Source organism: Schistocerca americana, chromosome 9, assembly GCF_021461395.2.
Source record: "Schistocerca americana isolate TAMUIC-IGC-003095 chromosome 9, iqSchAmer2.1, whole genome shotgun sequence".
NCBI classification, from domain to species: domain Eukaryota; kingdom Metazoa; phylum Arthropoda; class Insecta; order Orthoptera; family Acrididae; genus Schistocerca; species Schistocerca americana.
Genome location: NC_060127.1, coordinates 58,353,975 through 58,376,647, shown reverse-complemented (window position 1 = coordinate 58,376,647; position 22,673 = coordinate 58,353,975). Strand labels below are relative to the sequence as shown.

At 45.7% G+C, this 22,673-nt stretch overlaps 1 protein-coding gene across 1 annotated transcript in view; it reads left to right on the top strand.

The window, feature by feature from the left end:
• Positions 1-22,673, top strand: part of LOC124551296 (luciferin sulfotransferase-like) — a 66,883-nt gene that overhangs the window by 26,524 nt on the left and 17,686 nt on the right. Inside the window, exons 3-4 of the mRNA XM_047126307.1 lie at positions 6,797-6,938; positions 19,451-19,571. Of these exons, the coding sequence (XP_046982263.1) occupies positions 6,797-6,938; positions 19,451-19,571 (263 nt within the window). The remainder of the gene's footprint in view (positions 1-6,796; positions 6,939-19,450; positions 19,572-22,673) is intronic.

Below are 22,673 nucleotides of genomic sequence, written 5' to 3'. Positions count from 1 at the left end.
TAATTAAAATGAATCAGCTGAATTTCTCAAACAGCGCAATACACTGGTTCGACAGCTACCTCAAAAACAGAAGTCAACAAGTCATTTGTGGGTCGGAAAGGTCATCATGGAAAAACGTGAGCTCTGGAGTTCCCCAAGGCTCCGTCCTTGGTCCATTAATCTTCGCACTGTACATTAATGATATTTCTTCAGTGATTCACTCCTGCAACTACCATCTATATGCCGACGACATCCAACTGTACATAAGTGCAAGCCCCAAGAACATTGCTGACGCAGTAGCGAGTATGAACGCAGATCTTTGCTCTGTTTCTCGATGGGCACAGAACCTAGGTCTGAAACTAAACCCCAAGAAATCCCAGGTCATACTTATATCTCATCCAAAGTTAATCAGCCGGTACTTTCGCGAAACAGTCCCTCAAATACTCCTCAATGGTACCCAACTACCATACCAAAAAACAGTAAAAGACCTTGGAATAATCTTGGATGAACACCTGAACTGGGAAGAACAAACAGTCACAGCTTGCCGGAAATCGCTCTCCTCCCTACATGCAATTCAAAAATTTAGAAAAAATTTTCCAACCCATGTTAAACAAAAATTAGTCCAAACACTAGTCTTGCCTAATCTTTACTACTGTGATGTAGTTCAACACGGCACAAATAGTGAAAATTCGAGATGGTTTGAGCTACTGATGAACGCTTGCGTTAGATACGTGTGCAATATACGGTTGTATGACCATATCAGTCCTTCATACTCCCAGCTAGGTTGGATACGCCCACATAAGGCACGCGATCTCCACACGATGTGCTTACTTCATCGATTTCTTAGCCACTGGTGCCCCCAATACTTATCTTCTCACATTAAACACCTATCTTCATTCCACAACCGCAGTACCAGACCGGATACGTCTAGCATCTTGGCTGTACCTTTACATAACACAAAATCTTTCTCCGTGTCATTCTCCATCTCAGCCATACGACTATGAAACGCGCTCCCCTGTGATCTGCGTCTTATCCAGAACCACTCAACTTTCAAGAGGGAATTCAAAACTTACATATTAGGGACGGTATAGCCACCATTGTTGTGCTCCTCTCATCTCTTCCTTTCTCCTCTCCATCACAGCTTCGAATTTTACCATTCTGTTGCTCTTCCTCTAACCTATCTACCTCTTCTATATCTCTTTCACCCCATTCTATCGTCTTATGTCTCTGCTCGATGAGAATAACTCACAAGCTGCAAGAATATAACGAGAAAATCCCCAACTAGCAATAGGACTGACATTCATAAAAGAAAAATATTTTTACTTTCATATACATAGTCATTACTATTATTATTATTATTATTATTGATTGTTATAATTATTTTTTGATGGTTATAATTATCACTGTACTATTGTTATAATCTCTATTTTTTTCTTTAAGATTAATACTGTATAACATGTTATATGTCCTTAATGTTCTGTAGAAACTGAAATTTGTTCAATCTGAGTATGCCTGGTTAGGTGTAAGAGGTGGCCTGAAGGCCCTAATCTTGCCAGGTAAAATAAATGCATAAATAAATAAATAAATATAAATACGTAAATGACCTGTGCAGCTCTGGGGCTGACCTTCATAGCTGTCGGCGGCATAATACTCGCGGCACTACTTTCTGGCCACGTGTGGGACGGGCGCTAGTAGGCGCCTTGGAAGTGGCGGTCTCTGCCAGCTCTGGTACCGCCGCCTGCTGGCTCTGCGTTACCGCGACGAGGCGAGATAGTGACGCTGAGGCATGCAGGGGCCGTGTAGGCCGCACGCGCACCCGAGGTGCTCGAAGGTTTGCCGATAGCTTTGGCGAAGATCTTCGGTGTAGCGATTACACTCATGTTCAGAAACAGCAGAACACCTTGAACAACTATGGATAGGACATTCATATTCTCAGGACATGTATGAAACGCCCGCTAAACCCTCTGGGCGGAACAGGTGATTAGGATTGCGGAAAGGGCCAAATAAGGTGACGGTCAGTTTCACTTCAAAATTGTAATTTATTGCAATTTAATAACACATTTAAACCAAAACGGCACAACCTTTACAACTACAACGTTCAAAATCCAATTCTTTCACGGCTGAAAGCCTCCCAACAAGAAATCTTAATAATCAAGAAGATAAATTTCAAGTGACTGAAGACACGCAGTTAAAATTGCAAATAAAATAATTAAAATATACGAGGGTTATTCCAAAAGTAAGGTCCGATTGATTGCCAAATTGAAACCACAGTGAACATCAGAAATGTTTTACTTGTAACAATTAGCTACAACTTTCAGCTACTTCTCTACGTAGTCGCCGTTCTGACTTAGACTTTTGTCATAGCGTTGTACCAACTTTTCAATAGCCTCATCATAGAAGGCAGCCGCCAGTGCTTTCCGCCAATTCTCCACGCTGGCCTACACCTCGTTGTCTGTGTCAAAATGTTGTCTTCAAAGACAGCGGTTCATGTGACCAGAGATGAAACTCAGGGGGAGACAATTGCGGACTGTATTGTGGGTAATCTAACATTTCCATTTGAAAACGATGCAGGAGCATCTTCATTGCCCCTGTAGAATGCGGCTGAGAATTGTCGTGAAGACGAAACAGCACGACAGTTATGTAATGTTGGCTGCATAGCTTCAGGCGAAATTTCTCACCAGGTCCTCGTACTTGGCGGCAGACACTATTTTCTAGACATCTTTACGCACTCACTGCGAGCTCAGAAATGAGAAGAGCGACGTGATGCTAACTGGGGTTATACTAGAGACACTACCCAACACATCTGTGCAAAGCTTTATCGGATTTTCATAGTCGTTTCCATTTCGCGACCGATCGGACCTTACTTTTGGAATAACCCTCGTATATGTATATATAACAGCTAGGCTGAAAGCCTCAAGGCAAAACATACACAAGGTGCAATACCAATGGCTGAAGGCCACAATTAAATTTCAAAATTTTAAAATATATTACCATAATCTTTTAATGTTAGTTATAATCCATCTTGATAGCAAAAAAATTTCTTTTGTATTCATATGACCGGTTTCGGTTCATTCAGAACCATCTTCAGATCTGATATTTCAATCACAGGAGTAACCCGTCCAAATTCAATAACTTTCACATGTGACGCAGCATGTGAAAGTTGCTGGATTTGGACGATATTTCAGTTACAGGAGCAACCCGTCCAAATTCAGCTACTTTCGCATGTGACGCAGCATGTGAAAGTTGCTGGATTTGGACGGGTTACTCCTGTAACTGAAATACCAGATATGAAGATGGTTCTGAATGAACCGAAACCGGTCATGTGAATAAAAAAAAAATTTGCAATCAAGACGGATTATAACTAACATTATACAATCACTGATTGCTGCTATCCCATCTGACATTATGTCTGTTTTTGCATAATCTTTTAAGGCAGAAGGCCGCATTGTTTTCGCTTAAGGGGAAATTTTAAGAATAAGGCTTTATGCGGCTGAAGGCCTACAGTTGATTTTCCAAAAATTCAAAATACCTTAAACCTTTACGTTTTAAGTGGCTGACAGCGCAATAAATGAAAAGATAGCACAACAACAGTAACTTTCAGCAAAATATCCACTTGCCAGAATTCAAACTTACTTATATGGGCTGAAGGCCTTTGATTTAAATAAAACACAATTTTTTTTCCTTTAAAGCATTGGCTATAATAGATTATCAACAGACCATTAAACACCCATGAAAAGGACAGTATAGACAACAGCACTCAGGCACCTCCAGGGGGGAGGGGGGGCTGCCCTCGAAACATTAACGTTCACTTAGATGAGACAGGTGGTGGGCCCAACTACGCGTGATCCGTCGGTAACCCAACCGAGATACAGTCACGGACCGACCGACCAAACGACTTGTTAGCCACCAATCGGTAAATGAACTTAAGGACTGAACTGTTACGGACGTGATTATCCGCAATGCAATATGTATTAATCTGTCAAAACTACACACCGTGGCCTGCCGGAGTGGCCGTGCGGTTCTAGGCGCTACAGTCTGGAGCCGATCGACCGCTACGGTCGCAGGTTCGAATCCTGCCTCGGGCATGGATGTGTGTGATGTCCTTAGGTTAGTTAGGTTTAATTAGTTCTAAGTTATAGGCGACTGATAACCTCAGAAGTTAAGTCGCATAGTACTCAGAGCCATTTTTACACACCGTGTTGGAGAGCGACAACAGGTGAGAAACGGACACCGCCTGAAATTATGTTAGTGGCCAAGGGCAAGTAAACGGAACACTAACGGCCACAAGGCAGAAAATTCCTCAGGTGCACTTGAATTGTAGGGAACCAATATAGTTAATTCCACTGCACGGTGGCTCGATTTCACCACTAAAAACACTCGGTTTTGCTCACAGGAAAAGCTCCCCGACAGCGAAACACCGAAACGAACGAAACAACATGAAGGGACGTGGCTTGCGTACTGAAGACACCACCTAACTTTGACGTCCTGGGGCGGTGAGCCACGAAGCTCGTAGCGATCGGACAACTCCACACACGCTCCGACACTGCGCAAGGACCGCCAGCGGACCCAGCCGGCTGCGCCGCACGGAGATATCCTCCCTGGTCCGCACCAACTGACCGACTACCCTCTGAATGCAGACAACATCTAATATAGTCGTCAGTGGAAATAACGCTAACTACACACACAACCTGACAAACACTTGCACGAAGACCTGAACGATACCCAACAGTAAATAAGCACGCACGAAGACAAATCGGGAGTCGATGCACACACACAGCCGACTCATGAACGATCGGCGAGTCAAAACGCGTCGTCCGGTAGGACGACGGACCTACGATCCACCAAGACTGTGTCCCGGCTACATCTACATCAACATCTACACCCATAATCCGCAAGCCAGCTGACGGTGTGTGGCGTAGGGTACTTTGAGTACCTCTATCGGTTCTCCCTTCTATTCCAGTCTCGTATTGTTCGTGAAAAGAAAGATTATCGGTATGGGTTCTAATCTCTCTGATTTCATCCTCGTGGTCTCTTCGCGAGATATACGTAGGAGGGAGCAATATACTGCTTGACTCCTCGGAGAAGGTATGTTCTCGAAAGGTGAACAAAAGCCCGTACCGGGCTACTGAGCGTCTCTCCTCCAGAGTCTTCCACTGGAGTTTATCTATCATCTCCGTAACGCTTTCGCGATTACTAAATGATCCTGTAACGAAGCGCGCTGCTCTCCGTTGGATCTTCTCTATCTCTTCTATCATCCCTATCTGGTACGGATCCCACACTGCTGAGCAGTATTCAAGCAGTGGGCGAACAAGTGTACTGTAACCTACTTCCTTTGTTTTCGGATTGCATTTCTGTAGGATTCTTCCAATTAATCTCAGTCTGGCATCTGCTTTACCGACGATCAACTTTATATGATCATTCCATTTTAAATCACTCCTAATGCCTACTCCCAGACAATTTATGGAATTAACTGCTTCCAGTTGCTGACTTGCTATATTGTAGCTAAATGATAAGGGGTCTTTCTTTCTATGTATTCGCAGCACCTTACACTTGTCTACATTGAGGTTCAATTGCCATTCCCTGCACCATGCGTCAATTTGCTGCAGCTCCTGCTGCATTTCAGTACAATTGTCCATTGTTAAACTCTCTCGATATACCACAGCATCATCCGCGAAAAGCCTCAGTGAACTTGCGATGTTATCCACAAGGTCCAAGTGATGTGTGGCGTCTCCCGCCAAGAACGAGGGCCTGGTGAGAAATTTCGCCTGAAGCTATGCAGCCAATGTTACATAACTATCGTGCTGTTTCTTCTTCAAGACAATTCTCAGCCGCATTCTGCAGGGGCAATGAAGATGCTCCTGCATGGTTTTCAATTGGAAGTTTTTGTTTACCCACAATACAGTCCGTAATTGTCTCCCTCTGAGTTTCATCGCTGGTCACATGAACCACTGTCTATGAATACAATATTTTGGCACAGACAACGAGCTGTAGGCCAGTGTGAAGGATTGGCGGAAAGCACTGGCGGCTGCCTTCTATGATGAGGGTATTGAAAAATTGGTGCACCACTACGACAAATGTCTAAGTCAGAACGGCGACTACGTAGGGAAGTAGCTGGAAGGTGTAGCTAACTGTTACAAATAAAACATTTCTGATATTCACTGTGGTTTCCATTTCGCGATCAATCGGAACTTACTTTCTGGACAGGCCTCGTACATGATGGCGGGAACATGAACCACGCACGGTTCAATGTACATTAGTATGTTTTGCAAAAATGATTAGCATTTGAACAGTGTCGGCCAGCAGGTTCAAGATGAACATAGATATCGCGATGCAGCACCACCTACCGGTAAAATTTGCCTGCGGCTCTCGTTGTCGCTATAAACCGAAGGTAATGGGTGTGACCTGAATAGACGTGCGTGATGCCTCGCAGACGTAAGCACGAGCCGAACCGTCAAAGCAGTGAATTTGAAACGGGGCGCATTATTCGTGTGAGAGAATATGACGCATCGATCCGAGAAATTACTACTCGTGTGGGACGAAGTGTTTCGGCAGGGCAACGGGTGTGTGGATAATGGTTCACGGAACACCATAGAGCACGACGAGAGCTGTCAGGTCGCACCACCCCTCCCCCCCTCCCCCCTCTCTCTCTCTCACTCGAGAAGATCGACACCTCATCCGAATGGAATTGCAGGACAGGTATGCGTCCTCCTCGCTAAACTGTTGTGTTACGCTATTAATGATCCACTCAGTGTCCTCTTGCACATGCCATTTCCGTGACTACTTTTCTTCACTAATTCTGCTTTGATTGTCATTGCAGATTCTCGTCAATTCTGAAACCAATGGCGGATCTGGGGCCGCACTCAATAGAAGCCTGTGCGAAACTGAAGTCGCCGAGGTTCATCAAAAGCCATCTCCCACTCCAACTGCTGCCGAAGCAGCTGTGGACGGTGAAGCCTAAGGTAGGGCAGTGTCTTCTCGTCTTCGTTACCTGCTCCACGTCTGACGAGTGGATCTAAATGTCATATACCGCATATAAAGGCGGACATCTTTTATACAGAGTGTTCATTTTAACTGAAGACATTCATATATCACGAAATATGCACACAGAATTGCCGAGTGCGGGAATCTTCACCTCCAGTCACTCTGCATGAAGTTCCTCCGTATGGTGAAAGTGTCATCATAGGGTGTGGCTTCACGGCTACGTTCATCAATGGTCTACTGTTTTTTGAACAGGTTGGCGCTCAAAGACCAAAGACGTGTAGTGTGACCGGCTAGCGTTACTGCGATATGCTTCGCCAGCATTTCATACCCGCATTGAACTAAACATTTTCGTGTAAGTTGGGGCCCCACCGCGCATGGGTCGTGAAGTTCACCTGCTTCTCCGAAACACATTGGGAAATAATCGAATTGTCAACCGATCGTTTCCAAATGTTTGGCTGGCATGATCACCTAATCCCACTCCCTGTGATTTCTGGTTGGGAGGCGACCTGAGGGACAGGATTTACCAGGGAAGTATTTACGCATGTGCTGATCTGAAGCGCACCTCATCAACAGAGGTAGCCAGCATACGTACGGGCATGTTTCGTTATGCTGTGCACAACCCAATCCTGCGCTTTCAGACTCTTCTGGACACTGATTGACGCCATACTGAGCTCCTAATCTATCAGTAATGGTGCCGGTATGCAGTGGTACGAAGTACCGTAGCAGACATTAAAAGTGTTTCGACTGAATTAATTCACTATTATTTCTCTTCCCCATGTCCCTGACATTAATACAACCAAATTTGGTCCTCGCACAGTAATTACACTGCAGGCCATTAAAATTGCTACACCACGAAGATGACGTGCTACAGACGCCAAATTTAACCGACAGTAAGGAGATGCTGTGATACGCAAATGATTAGCTTTTCAGAGCATTCACACAAGGTTGGCGCCAGTGGCGACACCTACAACGTGCTGACATGAACCTTTCCAACCGATTTCTCTTACACAAACAGCAGTTGACCGGCGTTGCCTGGTGAAACGTCGTTATGATGCCTCTAGTAAGGAGGAGAAATGGGTACCATCACGTTTCCGACTTTCATAAAGTTCGGATTGTAGCCTACGGCGATTGCGGTTTATCGTATCGCGACATTGCTGCTCGCGTTGGTCGAGATCCAATGACTGTTAGCAGAATATGGAATCGGTGGGCTCAGGAGGGTAATACGGAACGCCGTGCTGGATCCCAACGGTCTCGTATCACTAGCAGTCGAGATGACAGGCATCTTACCCGCGTGGCTGTAACGGATCGTGCAGCCACGTCTCGATCCCTGAGTCACCAGATGGGGACGTATGCAAGACAAAAACCGTCTGCACGAACAGTTCGACGACGTTTGCAGCAGCATGGACTATCAGCTCGGAGACCATGGCTGCGGTTACCCTTGACGCTGCATCACAGACAGGAGCGCCTGCGATGGTGTACTCAACGACGAACCTGAGTGCACGAATGGCAAATCGTCATTTTTTCGGATGAATCCAGGTTCTTTTTACAGTATCATGATGGTCGCATCGGTGTTTGGCGACATCGCGGTGAACGCGCATTGGAAGTGTGTATTCGTCATCACCATACTGGCGTATCACCCGGCGTGATGGTATGGGGTGCCATTGGTTACACGTCCCGGTCACCTCTTGTTCGCATTGACGGCACTTTGAACAGTTGACGTTACATTTCAGATGTGTTACGACCCGTGGCTCTACGCTTCGTTCAATCCCTGCGAAACCCTACATTTTAGCAGGATAATGCACGTCCGCATCTTGCAGGTCCTGTACGGGCCTTTCTGGATACAGAAAATGTTCGACCGCTGCCCTGGCCAGCACATTCACCAAATCTCTCACCAATTGAAAACGTCTGGTCAATGGTGGCCGCGCAACTGGCTCGTCACAATACGCCAGTCACTACTCTTGATGAACTGTGGTATTGCGTTGAAGCTGCATGGACAGCTGTACCTGTACACGCCATCCAAGCTCAGAGTCAATGCCCTGGTGTATCAAGGCCGTTATTACGGCCAGAGGTGGTTGTTCTGGGTACTGATTTCTCAGGATCTATGCACCCAGATTGCGTGAAAATGTAATCAGATGTCAGTTCTAGTATAATATATCTCTCCAATGAATACACGTTTATCAAATGCATTTCTTCTTGGTGTAGCAGTTTTAATGGCCAGTAGTGTAGTTTCCGTGTTATAACGTGTTAAATACGAAAGTTTAATTATAACCAGCCGATATTTTTCCTATCCAGTTCCAGTGATTTCCCTTTTTGGAGACGTCCATTCTCCTTCATCTGAACTTCATATTGTGTCATTTATTATCGTAGTATCTATAGCCCTAGATAACTTCAAACTCACGTCGTCATTCATCAGTACTACCTCAGTATCCACCTCGATCCCACACTGATTCTTCCGGATCGTTCGGTTACATTTGAGCCTGATATTTAATTGCCAGTATAAAGCTCCTCGGCTCCGCGTTAGCTGCCAGCATTTGCTTGGATCTGGAGAAAAAATCACCAGCTAGGGCGCCTGAAGGCATTTGGTCTGAGGATGCACTGACCAACTGCATAAGGATACAGAAGGCAATGGACATCAATGTACTATCTTTTATCCGTAAGTCATGTGGCATGTAACTGAAAAAGTGTCTTCTGATAACCTCTCCATTGGCAAATCATTCCGGATTAGTCCCGCACTTCGAACTTCAGGAGAGGGGTGCCGAAGGGGAAGATGAGAAAAGCACTGCAAAACAAAACGCAAATTCTGAAACTATAATAGCAGTCAGTGAAGCGAAATAGAGAGAACATGAAGGTACGTCGACGAATATAAAACAATGTCGGCAGCCTCAGAAAATGGTATAAAGACAGTAGGATTCGTCACGAATATAAAAGTGGGACCCCGAATGAGTTGCAGTGATCTGTTTAGCTCTAGGATTATCCTCAACAGCATCGGAACGAAATGGCGATTGTACTTCAGCTATACATGACGACGCTACAAGAAGAAGTCGAAATACGGGTACAGAGACTATACGAGTGAACTGAATTGATATTTCGGTATGTAAAGGGAGATTAAAGTGTACTTATCATGGGTGATTAGAACGGTTTAGTAGAGGATGGAATCTAGGACGGAATTACGGAGGAATATCAGCTGGCAATAGTAAACATTAATAAAAGAACACGTTGATTTCTGTGACAAATTTAAACTAGTGGTAGCAAATACACTACTCAAAAGTGACAAAGTGGAAAACGCAAAAAGACGCGGGAATATACCAGATGGTTTCTGAAAGTGGTTACTGGATTATAAGGCGTATCTAGGAGGTGATATAACTCAGGCCACATTTCAGAAATGGCGTAGATAGGTCGAAGTATAAATAATTCTATGATGTATATATGCGGAGTGAAGCGGCGAATGAAAATTTGTTCCAAGACCGGGATTTGAACCCATATCTCCGGGCTCACTCGGCACGTGTGCTAACCACTACGCCACGCTGGGACAGTAGATTTGCACAGCTGCATGGACTACCCTAGCACGACTCCCTCCTCAATACAAATTCCCATTCACGATTCAGGCTACTTGGTAATCCTCCTAAACTTAGAGGTACAAATTTTCATTCGTCTCTTCAGTCTGCATACTTGTATATTACATCAAAGATGCTTGAGACTTGAAAACGTTGTAACCTCCCCACAACAATTGTATAAATAATAATATGAATATGATTCTAATTTTAGTGTAACCTCAGAACAAAATTGGTTCCCATTTATAACCTCCCTACAGAAATTCATTCACATTTAACCTCCACACAAAATTTGTTTCACATTTAATGTACCCACAAAATTCTTTTCTCATTTAATGTAAGCTCGAAACAGAAAAATTCCTAAACCTCGTAATAAAAATAAATTCAGTAACCTGGTAAATTTTGGACGACAGCAGTGCTGCGTCATGGCCCTGTAAGATCATTCTGAATAAAAAAAAGCAAAAATTCTTACCTCAATAAAGTCGCCAAATATCTGCTCTTACAATAAATGATTTTTCTTTTGCAACAATCGGAATGATCATGGATTGGAGAAATAAGTAAATTCTTTAAATTGAAATGAATGCTTGTAAAAAAAATTACTTTATATGACAAAGATTATTATTAGGACATTTTTAAAAAATTTACATGGGAGTTCAGATAACATTACTAGATATGCGCGAGGCTGCTTTTTTACCTTATACAATAATACTCAGGCTCCGGCATCGCTGCACCGTGACCGGCCCAGCCAACACGATACACTATTCCAGACCAGAGCAGACTGCAGACCAGACTAGCGCAACTAGCAACAACTTACTGCTACAGCTACACAGTTCCTACTCAGTCAACATTGCTCTCTGGTCAGCGATTCTCTTATACTTTGCATATCGCAGGCAGCGCATGAGCAATACATCGAAATTACATCTGCTCAGACCTCTTACAACGTTTCATTAGATACAAGAAAATCGCCAGGAAATATTTGTTTGTGGAAGTGAGATATTGAAATTTTGAGAAGTGACAAGTTTTCTATGGGTGTACTTCACACGCAGACTAGTCCGTAGCTCGTGGTCTCGCGGTCGCGTTCTCGCTTCCTGAGCACAGGGTCCCCGGTGGGGTCAGCGATTTTCACCTGCCTCGAGATGACTGGGTGTTTGTGTTGTCCTCATCATTTCATCATCATTCATGCAAGTGGCAAGATTGGACTGAGAAAAGGTTGGGAATTTGTACGGGTGCTGGTAGCCGCGCGGTTGAGCACCCCACAATCCAAACATCATCATCATCACACGCAGACTAAGCTGACACTCGGCGTGGTGGCAGATGGGAGCGAATGTAAATGAGAATTGCCTTAGGGTCGTTCCCACCAGCCACTGCTCCGAGTATCAAGTTAGTTTGCGTGTACAGTATATACTTCTAAAATGAGTACTACAGTGAGTCGATGAGGAGTGGACACTGCTAATGAAGGTAATCGCAAAAGTGTGCAAACAAAATATAGGTATAAGAAAAGTAACTGCGGAGAAATACTTCTATTGATTTACAGTTAGGTGACGGGTCATAGGATAGCGATATGCACATACATACACATGGGAGGAGTACCGCGCACACAAGGTGTAAAAGGACAGTGCATTGGCAGAACTGTCATTTGTGATCAGGTGATTCATATGAAAACGTCATTGTGGCGTCACGATGGGAATTAACAAACATTGAGCGTGGAATGGTAGTTGGAGCTAGACGAACAATTTCCGTGATCCACAGCGTCAGCAATGTGCCAAGAACCCAACGGCCTTCACTTGAGCGAGAGCAGCGGCGTTTGTGTCGAGTTATTAGTGTTAACAGACAATCTATACTGCGTGAAACAACCGCAAAAATCAATGTGGGTCGTACGACGAACATATCCATTAGGACACGGCGGCGAAATTTGGCGTTAATGGGCTGTGGCAGCAGACAACCTAGGCGAATGCCTTTTTGCGAAACAGCACATCACCGGCAGCGCCTCTTCTGGACTCGTGACCATATCGGTTGGACCCTAGACGACCGGGAAACCGTGGTCTCGTCAGATACGTCAAATGGTTCAAATGGCTCTGAGCACTATGGTACTTAACATCTGAGGTCATCAGTCCCCTAGAACTTAGAAATACTTAAACCGAACTAACCTAAAGACATCACACACACCCATGCCCGAGGCAGGATTCGAACCTGTGACCGTAGCGGTCTCGCGGTTCCAGACTGAAGCGCCTAGAACCACTCGGCCACAACGGCCGGCTCAGATAAGTCCCGACTTCAGTTGATTGTAGCTTTCAAGTGTGGTGCAGACCCCACAAATCCGTCAGTCCAAGTTGTCCACAAGTCACTGTGCAAAGTGGTGGGGGCTCCATAACGATGTGGGTTGTGTTTACATGGAATGGACTGGGTCCTCTGGCCGAACTGAACCGATTGTACACTGGGGAAACGGTTATGTTCGGCTACTTGGAGTCTATTTGCAGCCATTCATGGGCTTCACGTCCGCCCCCGGTAGCTGAATGGTTAGCGTGACGGATTGTCAATCCTCTGGGCCCGGGTTCGATTCTTGGCTACGTCGCGGAATTTTCTCCGCCAAGGGACTGTGCTGTCCTCATGATCTTCCTATCATCCTCATCGACTGCAGGTCCAGGAAGTGACGTCAAATTGAACGATCGGTACCCGGCGAACGGCCTGCCCGACGGTGGGCCCTAGCCATACGATTAAATAAATGGACTTCACGTTCCCAAACAACAGTGGATTTTTTATGGATGACAATACGCCATGTCACTGGGCCGCAATCGTTGGTTTGAACAACATTCTGGACAATTATGGGACATATTCAAAATATCAGTTCGTGCAAAATATCCTGCGCTGGCAACACTTTCGCAATTATGAACGGCAGCAAGACTCAATATGTCTGCAGGGGACTTCCAAGAAATTGTTGAGTCCATGTCACGTGGAGCTGCTGCACAACGCTGGGTAAAAGGACGTCCGACACGACATTAGGACTTTTGTCACCTCAGTCTGTAAAGTAACGAAATCCAAAGAAACGTATAGAAATAGAAAGCAATGCAGCCAGGTATATCATTCAGGAATGAAATCGATAAGAAGTGCACGGAAGCTACGGCGAAATGGCTACAGGAAAACTTCTGAAGAAACTGAAAAAGATGTTGTAGTCAGAAGTACCGATTCAAAACCTATGCATGTGAAAGTTTTTACACTGTTAAACACAGAGGAGACAGCGGGTAGGTGGAAAGAGTATTCTGTCAGCATCTACGAAGCGGTAGAACCGTCTTACAAGGGAATAAAATGGTTCAAATGGCTCTGAGCACTATGGGACTTAACATCTGAGGTCATCAGTCCCCTATAACTTAGAACTACTTAAACCTAACTAACCTAAGGACATCACACACATCCATGCCCGAGACAGGATTCGAAACTGCGACCGTAGCAGTCGCGAGGTTCCAGACTGAAGCGCCTAGAACGGCTCGGCCACACCGGCCGGCTACAAGGGAATAAAAGATGAAATCGCTGTCGATAAGGAGGACATATGGGATCCAGCATTAGAATCAGAGTTTAATGGATCCAGAATGAGATTTTCACTCTGCAGCGGAGTGTGCGCTGATATGAAACTTTCTGGCAGATTAAAACTGTGTGCCGGACCGAGACTCGAGCTCGGGACCTTTGCCTTTCGCGGGCAAGTTCTCTACCAACTTTTTTTCTTATTTTTTTTCTTTCTTTTTTTTTTTAGTCTCATTTTGTTCGTTCTACCTGCTACGTGCGGACGTCGCAAGACACCCGGTTCCGTTCGTCGTTGATCCATTAACTCAGTCAGTTTATTACAGAGGGCAGCTAACCCTCTCACCGAACGCGCTGAGTTACCGTGTCAGCTACCAACTGAGCTACCCAAGCACGACTCACGCCCCGTCCTCACAGCTTTACTTCTGCCAGTACCTCGTCTCCTACCTTCCAAACTACACACAAGCTCTCCTGCAGCATTATAGGAAGAGCCTTCCAACCAGCTCGGGATTTTGACCATCTAACGTGTCAGTTGGACAGAATTTGCTACCATACCCCACAGAAGAACATCTGAAAACTTAATTAATCAATGCCAAACAGTATAACTGCTTGCATGTGGGCCAGAGGTGAACTAGGGCGTCATTTGTTTGCTCAATTTGTGAAGCTACTTCTCTTGAATAAATCATTCAATTTTCTGACATTGTTATCATTTTTTGTCTCTAAATGTACATCACATCTACCGATTTCAGTCTCATCCAAGTAATTACCTCGTGCCGCGTCGTATCTTTCTCCTGGAATTCTATTGTGATATGCACTGAAGAGCCAAAGGAACTGGTACACCTGCCTAAATCGTGTAGGTCCCCCGCGAGCACGCAGAAGTGCCGCAACACGACGTGTCATGGACTCGACTAACGTCTGAAATAGTGCTGCAGGGAACTGAAACCATGAATACTGCAGGGCTGTCCATAAACCCGTACGAGATCTCTTCTGAACAGCACGTTGCAAGGCATCCCAGATATGCTCAATAGTGCTCATGTCTGGGAAGTTTGGTGGCCAGCGGAAGTGTCACTTTGTAGCAGTTCTGGAAGTGTGGGGTGTCACATTGTCTCGCTAGAATTGCACAAGTTTGTCGGAAAGCACAATGGGTATGAATGGATGCAGGTGATCAGACAGGTTGCTTACGTACGTGTCGCCTGTAAGAGTCATACCTAGACGTATCGGTGGTCCCATATCACTCCAACTGCACACGCTCCACAACATTACAGAGCCTCCACCAGCTTGAACAGTCCCCTGCTGACATGCAGTGTCCATGGATTCATGGGGTTGTCTCCGTACTCGTACACGTCCGATCCGCTCGATACAATTTGAAACGAGACTCGTCCGACCAGGAAATATGTTTCCAGTCATCAACAGTTTAATGTCGGTGTTGATGGGTCAAGGCGAGGCGTAAAACTTTGTGTCGTGCGGTCATCAAGGGTACAGGAGTGGGCCTTGGGGTCTGAAAATCCATATCGATGATGTTTCGTTGAATGGTTCGCACACTGACACTTGTTGATGGCAGCAATTTGCGGAAGATTCAAATGGCTCTGAGCACTATGGGACTCAACTTCTGAGGTCATTAGTCCCCTAGAACTTAGAACTAGTTAAACCTAACTAACCTAAGGACATCACAAACATCCATGCCCGAGGCAGGATTCGAACCTGCGACCGTAGCGGTCTTGCGGTTCCAGACTGCAGCGCCTTTAACCGCACGGCCACTTCGGCCGGCCCAATTTGCGGAAGCGTTGCACTTCTGTCACGTTGAACGATTCTCTTCAGTCGTCATTGGCCCCGATATTCCAGGATTTTTTTCCGGCCGCAGCGATGACGGAGTGTTGATGATTTGCCGGATTCTCGATATTCACGGTACACTCGTGAAATGGTCGCACGGGAAACCCCGCAATTCATCGCTATCTCGGAGATGCTGTGTCCCATCGCTCGTGTGTCGACTATAACATCACATTCAAACACGCTCAAATCTTGATAAACTGTCTTTGTAGCAGCAGCAACCGATCTAACAACTGCGCTAGACACTTGTTGTCTTTTATAGGCACTGCCGACCGCATTGCCGTATTCTGCCTGTTTACGTATCTCTGCATTTGAATATGCATGCCTATACCAGTTTCATTGGCGCTTCAGTGTATATTGTTACACTGCTCATTCAAAGTTATATTTGAGGCTGAAAAATTACATGCTTATGAATTGCCTACGTTGTGTAATTTCGTATTCACTGGCCACTTCGTCCGAACATATATTTTGTAATGTATTTGTCTTGTTTCGAGGCAATGCAATGAATAATAAGATAACAGAATTTGGGAAAATAGGAATACTAAGGCATTATTGTAGCGACAACTTGGTGAAGTGAAACGCTATATTCACTGGTTTTTTTTTATTTTTATTTTTAATTTGTGGTAAGTTCCTATGGGACCAAACTGCCGAGGTCATCGGTGTCTAAGCTTAAAAAAAAATGGCTCTGAGCACTATGGGACTCAACTTCTGTGGTCATCAGTCCCCTAGAACTTAGAACTACTTAAACCTAACTAACCTAAGGACATCACACACATCCATGCCCGAGGCAGGGTTCGAACCTGCGACCGTAGCAGTCGCACGGTTCCGGACTGCGCGCCTAGAACCGCGAGACCACCGCGGCCGGCCGTCTAAGCTTACACACTACTTAAGCTAACTTACACTAACGACAACACACACACACACACACACACACACACACACACACACACACACATGCCCGAGGGAGGACTCGAACTTTCGACGGGGGGAGCCGCGCGAACCATGGCAAGGCGCCCCAGAAAACGCGGCTACCCCGAGTGGCTATATTCACTTATCACAGGGCTCCGAGTATATTAAGAGACCACAAATTATTTAATAAAATCACTGCAACTATCAAGGCATTCCCAAGCTATGCAACAGGCATTGGATGCTACAAGAAACGAAAAGATGCCGTCTCCTACAGCAGCAAAACTATTCGGTGTCAGAAGAAACACCCCTAGATTCTTGGAAACTTGAGAAGTACGTTTAACCAAGTGTAAGAGGAAAAAGTCCTAAGTGTATTTTTGACGTGGAACGAATACATTGGGGCAAACAGAAAGTGATTTACGCAAACTAGCACTTTTGGAAAATAATCTATCGCTAGCGCCTTAATCCCACAGAGTGCGTTGGGTCGGCACGGATACATCGAATTTGGCATGGTTAGTTTGAAGGGGCGGCCAGATGGCCGTTCTGCCGCCACCATGTACCCCCCGAGAAGGAATCAATGTGCCCCAGCTGTCTGCGTCTAGTGTAAATCATGAAATAGTACGAACGTGTTTCAAATGTCTCCGAGTCGTAACTAAGGCAGGACGTGGGGACCAGCCCAGTTTTCACTTAGTGGGATGCGGAAAACCGCGGAGAAACCACATCCAGGGTGGCCAGCACACCGGCCCTTCGTCGTTAATCCGCCGGGTGGATTCGAACCGGAGCCGGTGCGCCTACCCGAGTCCAGGAAGCAGCGCATTAGCGCTCTCGGCTAACCTGGCGGGTCACTTCAGGAGAATAATCTAACACAGAAATTAAGATGGCAGGCAAGGACTGGACGACGCAGTTTAGGAAGAGAAATACAAATATAAGCGTTAGTAAACCAGATACGATTTCATACAAGTGTTATTTCTTCCTTTTCTCTGTCTCTGACCAGTTTGCCCTACCTAGCAGACAAAGTGGCATTTTGCAGACTTTGACATAACATCACTATTCCATTACAAAGAGATGATTTAAATAATAATACAGTACTGCCCATTGAAATTGCTACACCACGAAGATGACGTGCTACAGACGCGAAATTTAACCGACAAGAAAAAGATGCTGTGATATGCAAATGATTAGCTTTTTAGAGCATTCACACAAGATTGGCACCGGTGGCGACACCTACAACCGATTTCTCATACACAAACAGCAGTTGACCGGCGTTGCCTGGTGAAACGTTGTTGTGATGTCTCGTGCAGGGAGGAGAAATGCGTACCATCACGACTTTGATAAAGGTTGGATTGTAGCCTATCGCGATTGCGGTTTATCGTATCGCGACAATGCTGCTCGCGTTGGTCGAGATCCGATAACTGTTAGCATAATATGAAATCGGTGAGTTCAGGAGGGTAATACGGAACGCCGTGCTGGATCCCAACGGCCTCGTATCACAAGCAGTCGAGATGACAGGCATCTTATCCGCATGACTGTGACGGATCGTGCAGCCACATCTCGATCCCTGAGTCACCAGATGGGAACGTTTGCAAGACAACAACCATCTGCACGAACAGTTCGACGACGTTTGCAGCAGCACGGACTATCAGCTCGGAGACCGTGGCTGTGGTTACCCTTGACGCTGCATCACAGACAGGAGGGTCTGTGATGGTGTACTCAACGACGAACCTGGGTGCACGAATGGCAAAACGTCATTTTTTCGGATGAGTCCAGTTTCTGTTTACAGCATCATGATGGTCACATCCGTGTTTGGCGACATCGCGATGAACGCACATTGAAAGTGTGTATTCGTCATCGCCATAGTGGCGTATCACCCGGCGTGATGGGATGGGGTGCCATTGGTTACACGTCTCGGTCACCTCTTGTTCGCATTGACGGCACTTTGAACAGTGGACGTTACATTTCAGATGCGTTACGACCCGTGGCTCTACGCTTCGTTCAATCCCTGCGAAAACCTACATTTCAGCAGGATAATGCACGACCGCATCTTGCAGGTCCTGTACGGGCCTCTGTGGATACAGAAAATGTTCGACTGCTGCCCTGGTCAGCACATTCTACAGATCTCTCACCAATTGAAAACGTCTGGTCAATGGTGGCCGACCAACTGGCTCGTCACAATACGCCAGTCACTACTCTTGATGAACTGTGGTATTGTGTTGAAGCTGCATGGACAGCTGTACCTGTACACGCCATCCAAGCTCTGTTTGAGTAAATGCCCAGGCGTATCAAGGCCGTTATTACGGCCAGAGGTGGGTGATCTGGGTAGATTTCTCAGGATCTATGCCTCCAAATTGCGTGAAAATGTAATCACATGTCAGTTCTAGTATAATATATTTGTCCAATGAATACCCGTTTATCATCTGCATTTCTACTTGGTGTAGCAATTTTAATTGCCAGTAGTGTATAAGTGTTTTATAGTTACAGAAAGTTAACAGTTTATAAAGTTATATTTCATGTGGTAATCTGTGACAAGATGTCAGAGACAAACAACATTTTCCCTGTGGTGGCCACCTTATCCAGCTTTCCACAATTTTTTCGTCACAGATTTTCGTATATTTTTTAAAAATATCCTGAGCACAAACTTTGATTAATTGATCTTCTTGAAGGGTGGGTCACTGTGCTGATATCCTTTCTTTCAGATCATCTACGTCGTCCGCAACGTGAAGGATACCATTGTTTCCTACTATCACCACTACAACCTGTGGAGCGACGTTTCCATGTCGCTGGATGAGTTCGCGCAGTTCTTCACTGAAGACTTACGTAAGTAGTCTCTTGGCAGAATCTTTTGCCTATCTATTCATTCATTCAGTTACCGAGTCTGCATATCCCGCGAAGGAGGACAATCTTTATGTTTGTGGAACAAGTCATCGCATACGTTACACTGAAGAGGCAGAAGTCATGGGATACCACCTAACACAGCGTCGACTTCTTTTTGCCCGGCTTAGTACAACAGCTCGACGTGGTCTGGACTCAACAAGGCGCTGAAAAAGTACTGAAACATACGAGGGTCACTCCAAAAGAAATGCACACTGTTTTTTAAAAAAAAATCCATCTCTTATTCTACATGTTTGAATGTTTTACAGTGTGTAGATACATCCTTTAGGAACAATATTTTCATTTCTCCACATAATTTCCATCCCTCTCAACTGCCTTACGCCATCTTGAAACCAGCACCTGTATACCCGCACGGTAAAATTCTGGGCAACCTGTTGGAGCCACTGTTTGGCAGCGCGCACAAGGGAGGCATCATCTTCAAAACTTGTTTCACGAAGAGAGTCTTTCAGTTTCCCAAAGAGATGATAGCCACATGGAGCCAGGTCAGGACTGTAAGGCAGGTGTTCCAGTGTTTTCCATCCGAGTTTTGCGATCGTTTCCACGGTTTTTTGACTGGCATGTGGCCGTGCATTGTCGCGCAACAGCAAAACATCTTGCGGGTTTCAGTGTTGTCCATCCGAGTTTCGCGATCGCTTCCACGGGTTTTTGACTGACATGTGGCAGTGCATTGTCGTGCAACAGCAAAATATCCTGCTTTTGCCGATGTGGTCGAACACGACTCAGTCGAACTTGCAGTTTCTTCAGTGATGCATCTGTCAACAGTCACCAATTCGTTAACTCTCGCACACTGTCTGGAGTCTGTGCAGTACGAGGCCTGCCGCTGCGAGGACAATTCTCAACATTGCCGTGCCCACTTTCATCACGTAACCTGCTTGTCCACCAACTAACTGTACTGCGATCGACAGCAGGATCTCCGTACACCTTTTTCAACCTCTTGTGGGTGTTTCCCACTGTCTCGTTTTCACAGCACAGGAATTCTATGACAGCACGTTCTTTCTGACAAACGTCAAGTGTAGCAGCCATCTTGAAGACATTCTGTGACGGCGCCACTCACGGGAACAGGTTGAACTAAGTTTGAAAACAAGCGGGAAGCGTGTATCTGCACACTGTAAAACTTTCACACATGGAGAATGAAAACTGTATTTCTACAAAAATAGTGTGCATTTCTTTTGGAGTGATCCTCGTAATTGCCAAAGTGTTGCCTGTGCATGATTTTATGCAGAAAGTGGCATCACAATTATATCCGTTAAATGTTTGTTGCGATTCATGTCGGGCGATCTGAGTGGCCAAATCATTCGTTCGAACTGTCCAGAATGTTGTTCAAACCAATAGCGAAAACTGCGGCCCAGTGACACGGCGCATTATCATCCATAAAAATTCCATCGTTGTTTGGAAGCAAGAAGTCCGCGAATGGCTGCAAATGGTCAACGATCGGTTCCATGTAAACACAGTCCAGGCCATTACGGGGCCACCACCGGCTGGCAAAGTGCCTTGTTGCCATCTCGGGTCCATGGCTTCGCCTGCGCCACTCTCGAACTCTGCTATCAGCTGTTACAAACTGAAATCGGGACCAGTTCGCGGTTTTACAGTCGTCTGGGCTCCAGCCGATACGGTCACGAGCTCAGGAAAGGCACTGCAGGCGATGTCGTGCTGTTGGCAAAGGCACTCGCGTCTGTCGTCTGCTGCCATAGCCCGTTAACGCCAAATTTCGTCACACTGCTCCAACGGATACGATCGTCGTAGTGCCCACATTGATTTCTGACAGTTCTACACAAACGCCGCTGCTCTCGGTAGTTAATTTAAAGACATCGGCAGCTGTGTTGCCGCACTCTTGACACTGTGGAATTCCGTAACTATTTACGAAATGGAATGTCCCAAGCATCTAGCCCCAACTACCATTCTGAGTTCAAAGTGTGTTAATTCCTGTCCTGGGGCCACAATCACCTCCGAAAACGTTTTACATGAATCACCTCAGTGCAAATTACCGCTCCATCAATGCACCACCCTCTTATACCTAGCGTATGCGATACCACCGCCATCGCTATCCCGTGAGTCACCTCAGCGCATAGTCTGAGTAAAATTGCTTGCCAGTGGACACTTCACGCCTTGGAGCTGGCTTCCTCCAATCAGAGCGCTCAGCATCACGCCGAACTGTTTACCGTTGCCAAACTGCCACAACAACGTCAGTTCATTTCCAATTCCTTGCTTGGATTTTTTTTTATTGATGTGTCTGTAATTCGTGTCTGTCTCTTTTGTTTCCCAATTCATCAGACATGGTAACTACATCAAAAACAACGCACACACAACGATGGCAACGAAATACGTTTCATACACGGTACTCGCAAACGCTACTGGATCTTTTCGTGGGAGATATGATTCAATATATTTCGTTTATCATCATCACAGAGATCAGCCTACATTAGAGAAACTTCATACAGAGCTGCGTGAGGCCAAAAATTTTGAAGTCAGCAAACCACTGTTGCGTCTGGTTCTGCAGAGTTATAATTATGGCGGACTAATGCAGAGTGGTGACATAAAGTAGTGCTTAAAATACTGAATGGGGCAAATAAAAGTGGCCTGGAGAACAGAGTTCCAGCGAACGAAGTAACACGGCAGAGGAAAGGAAATGCAGTACTAACCTGACTATAGCACAGGTTGAAAGTGACCATCATTCATCTCTTGGCGCTTTTGGGCCCTGGTCAGCAAGTCGCTCAAGGTGGATCGTAACTGGACTGCTGGAATTGCTGCAGTCTCATCCGAAATGTTCTGCTGCAGTTGTTGTAGATAAGAGACTTGTTGCGATACACCTTAGAAACCTTAGACAGATCAGGAGACCTGGATGGCCAGCTAGAAGCCTTAGATATGGTAGACAGATCAGATGACCTGGACGGACAGCTAGACACCTTAGACAGATCGACCTGAATGGCCACCTAGACACCTTAGACAGATCAGGTGACCTGAACAGCCAGTTAGACAGACGTGGATGGACAGCTAGACAGACAGATCAGGTGATCTGGATGGCCAGCT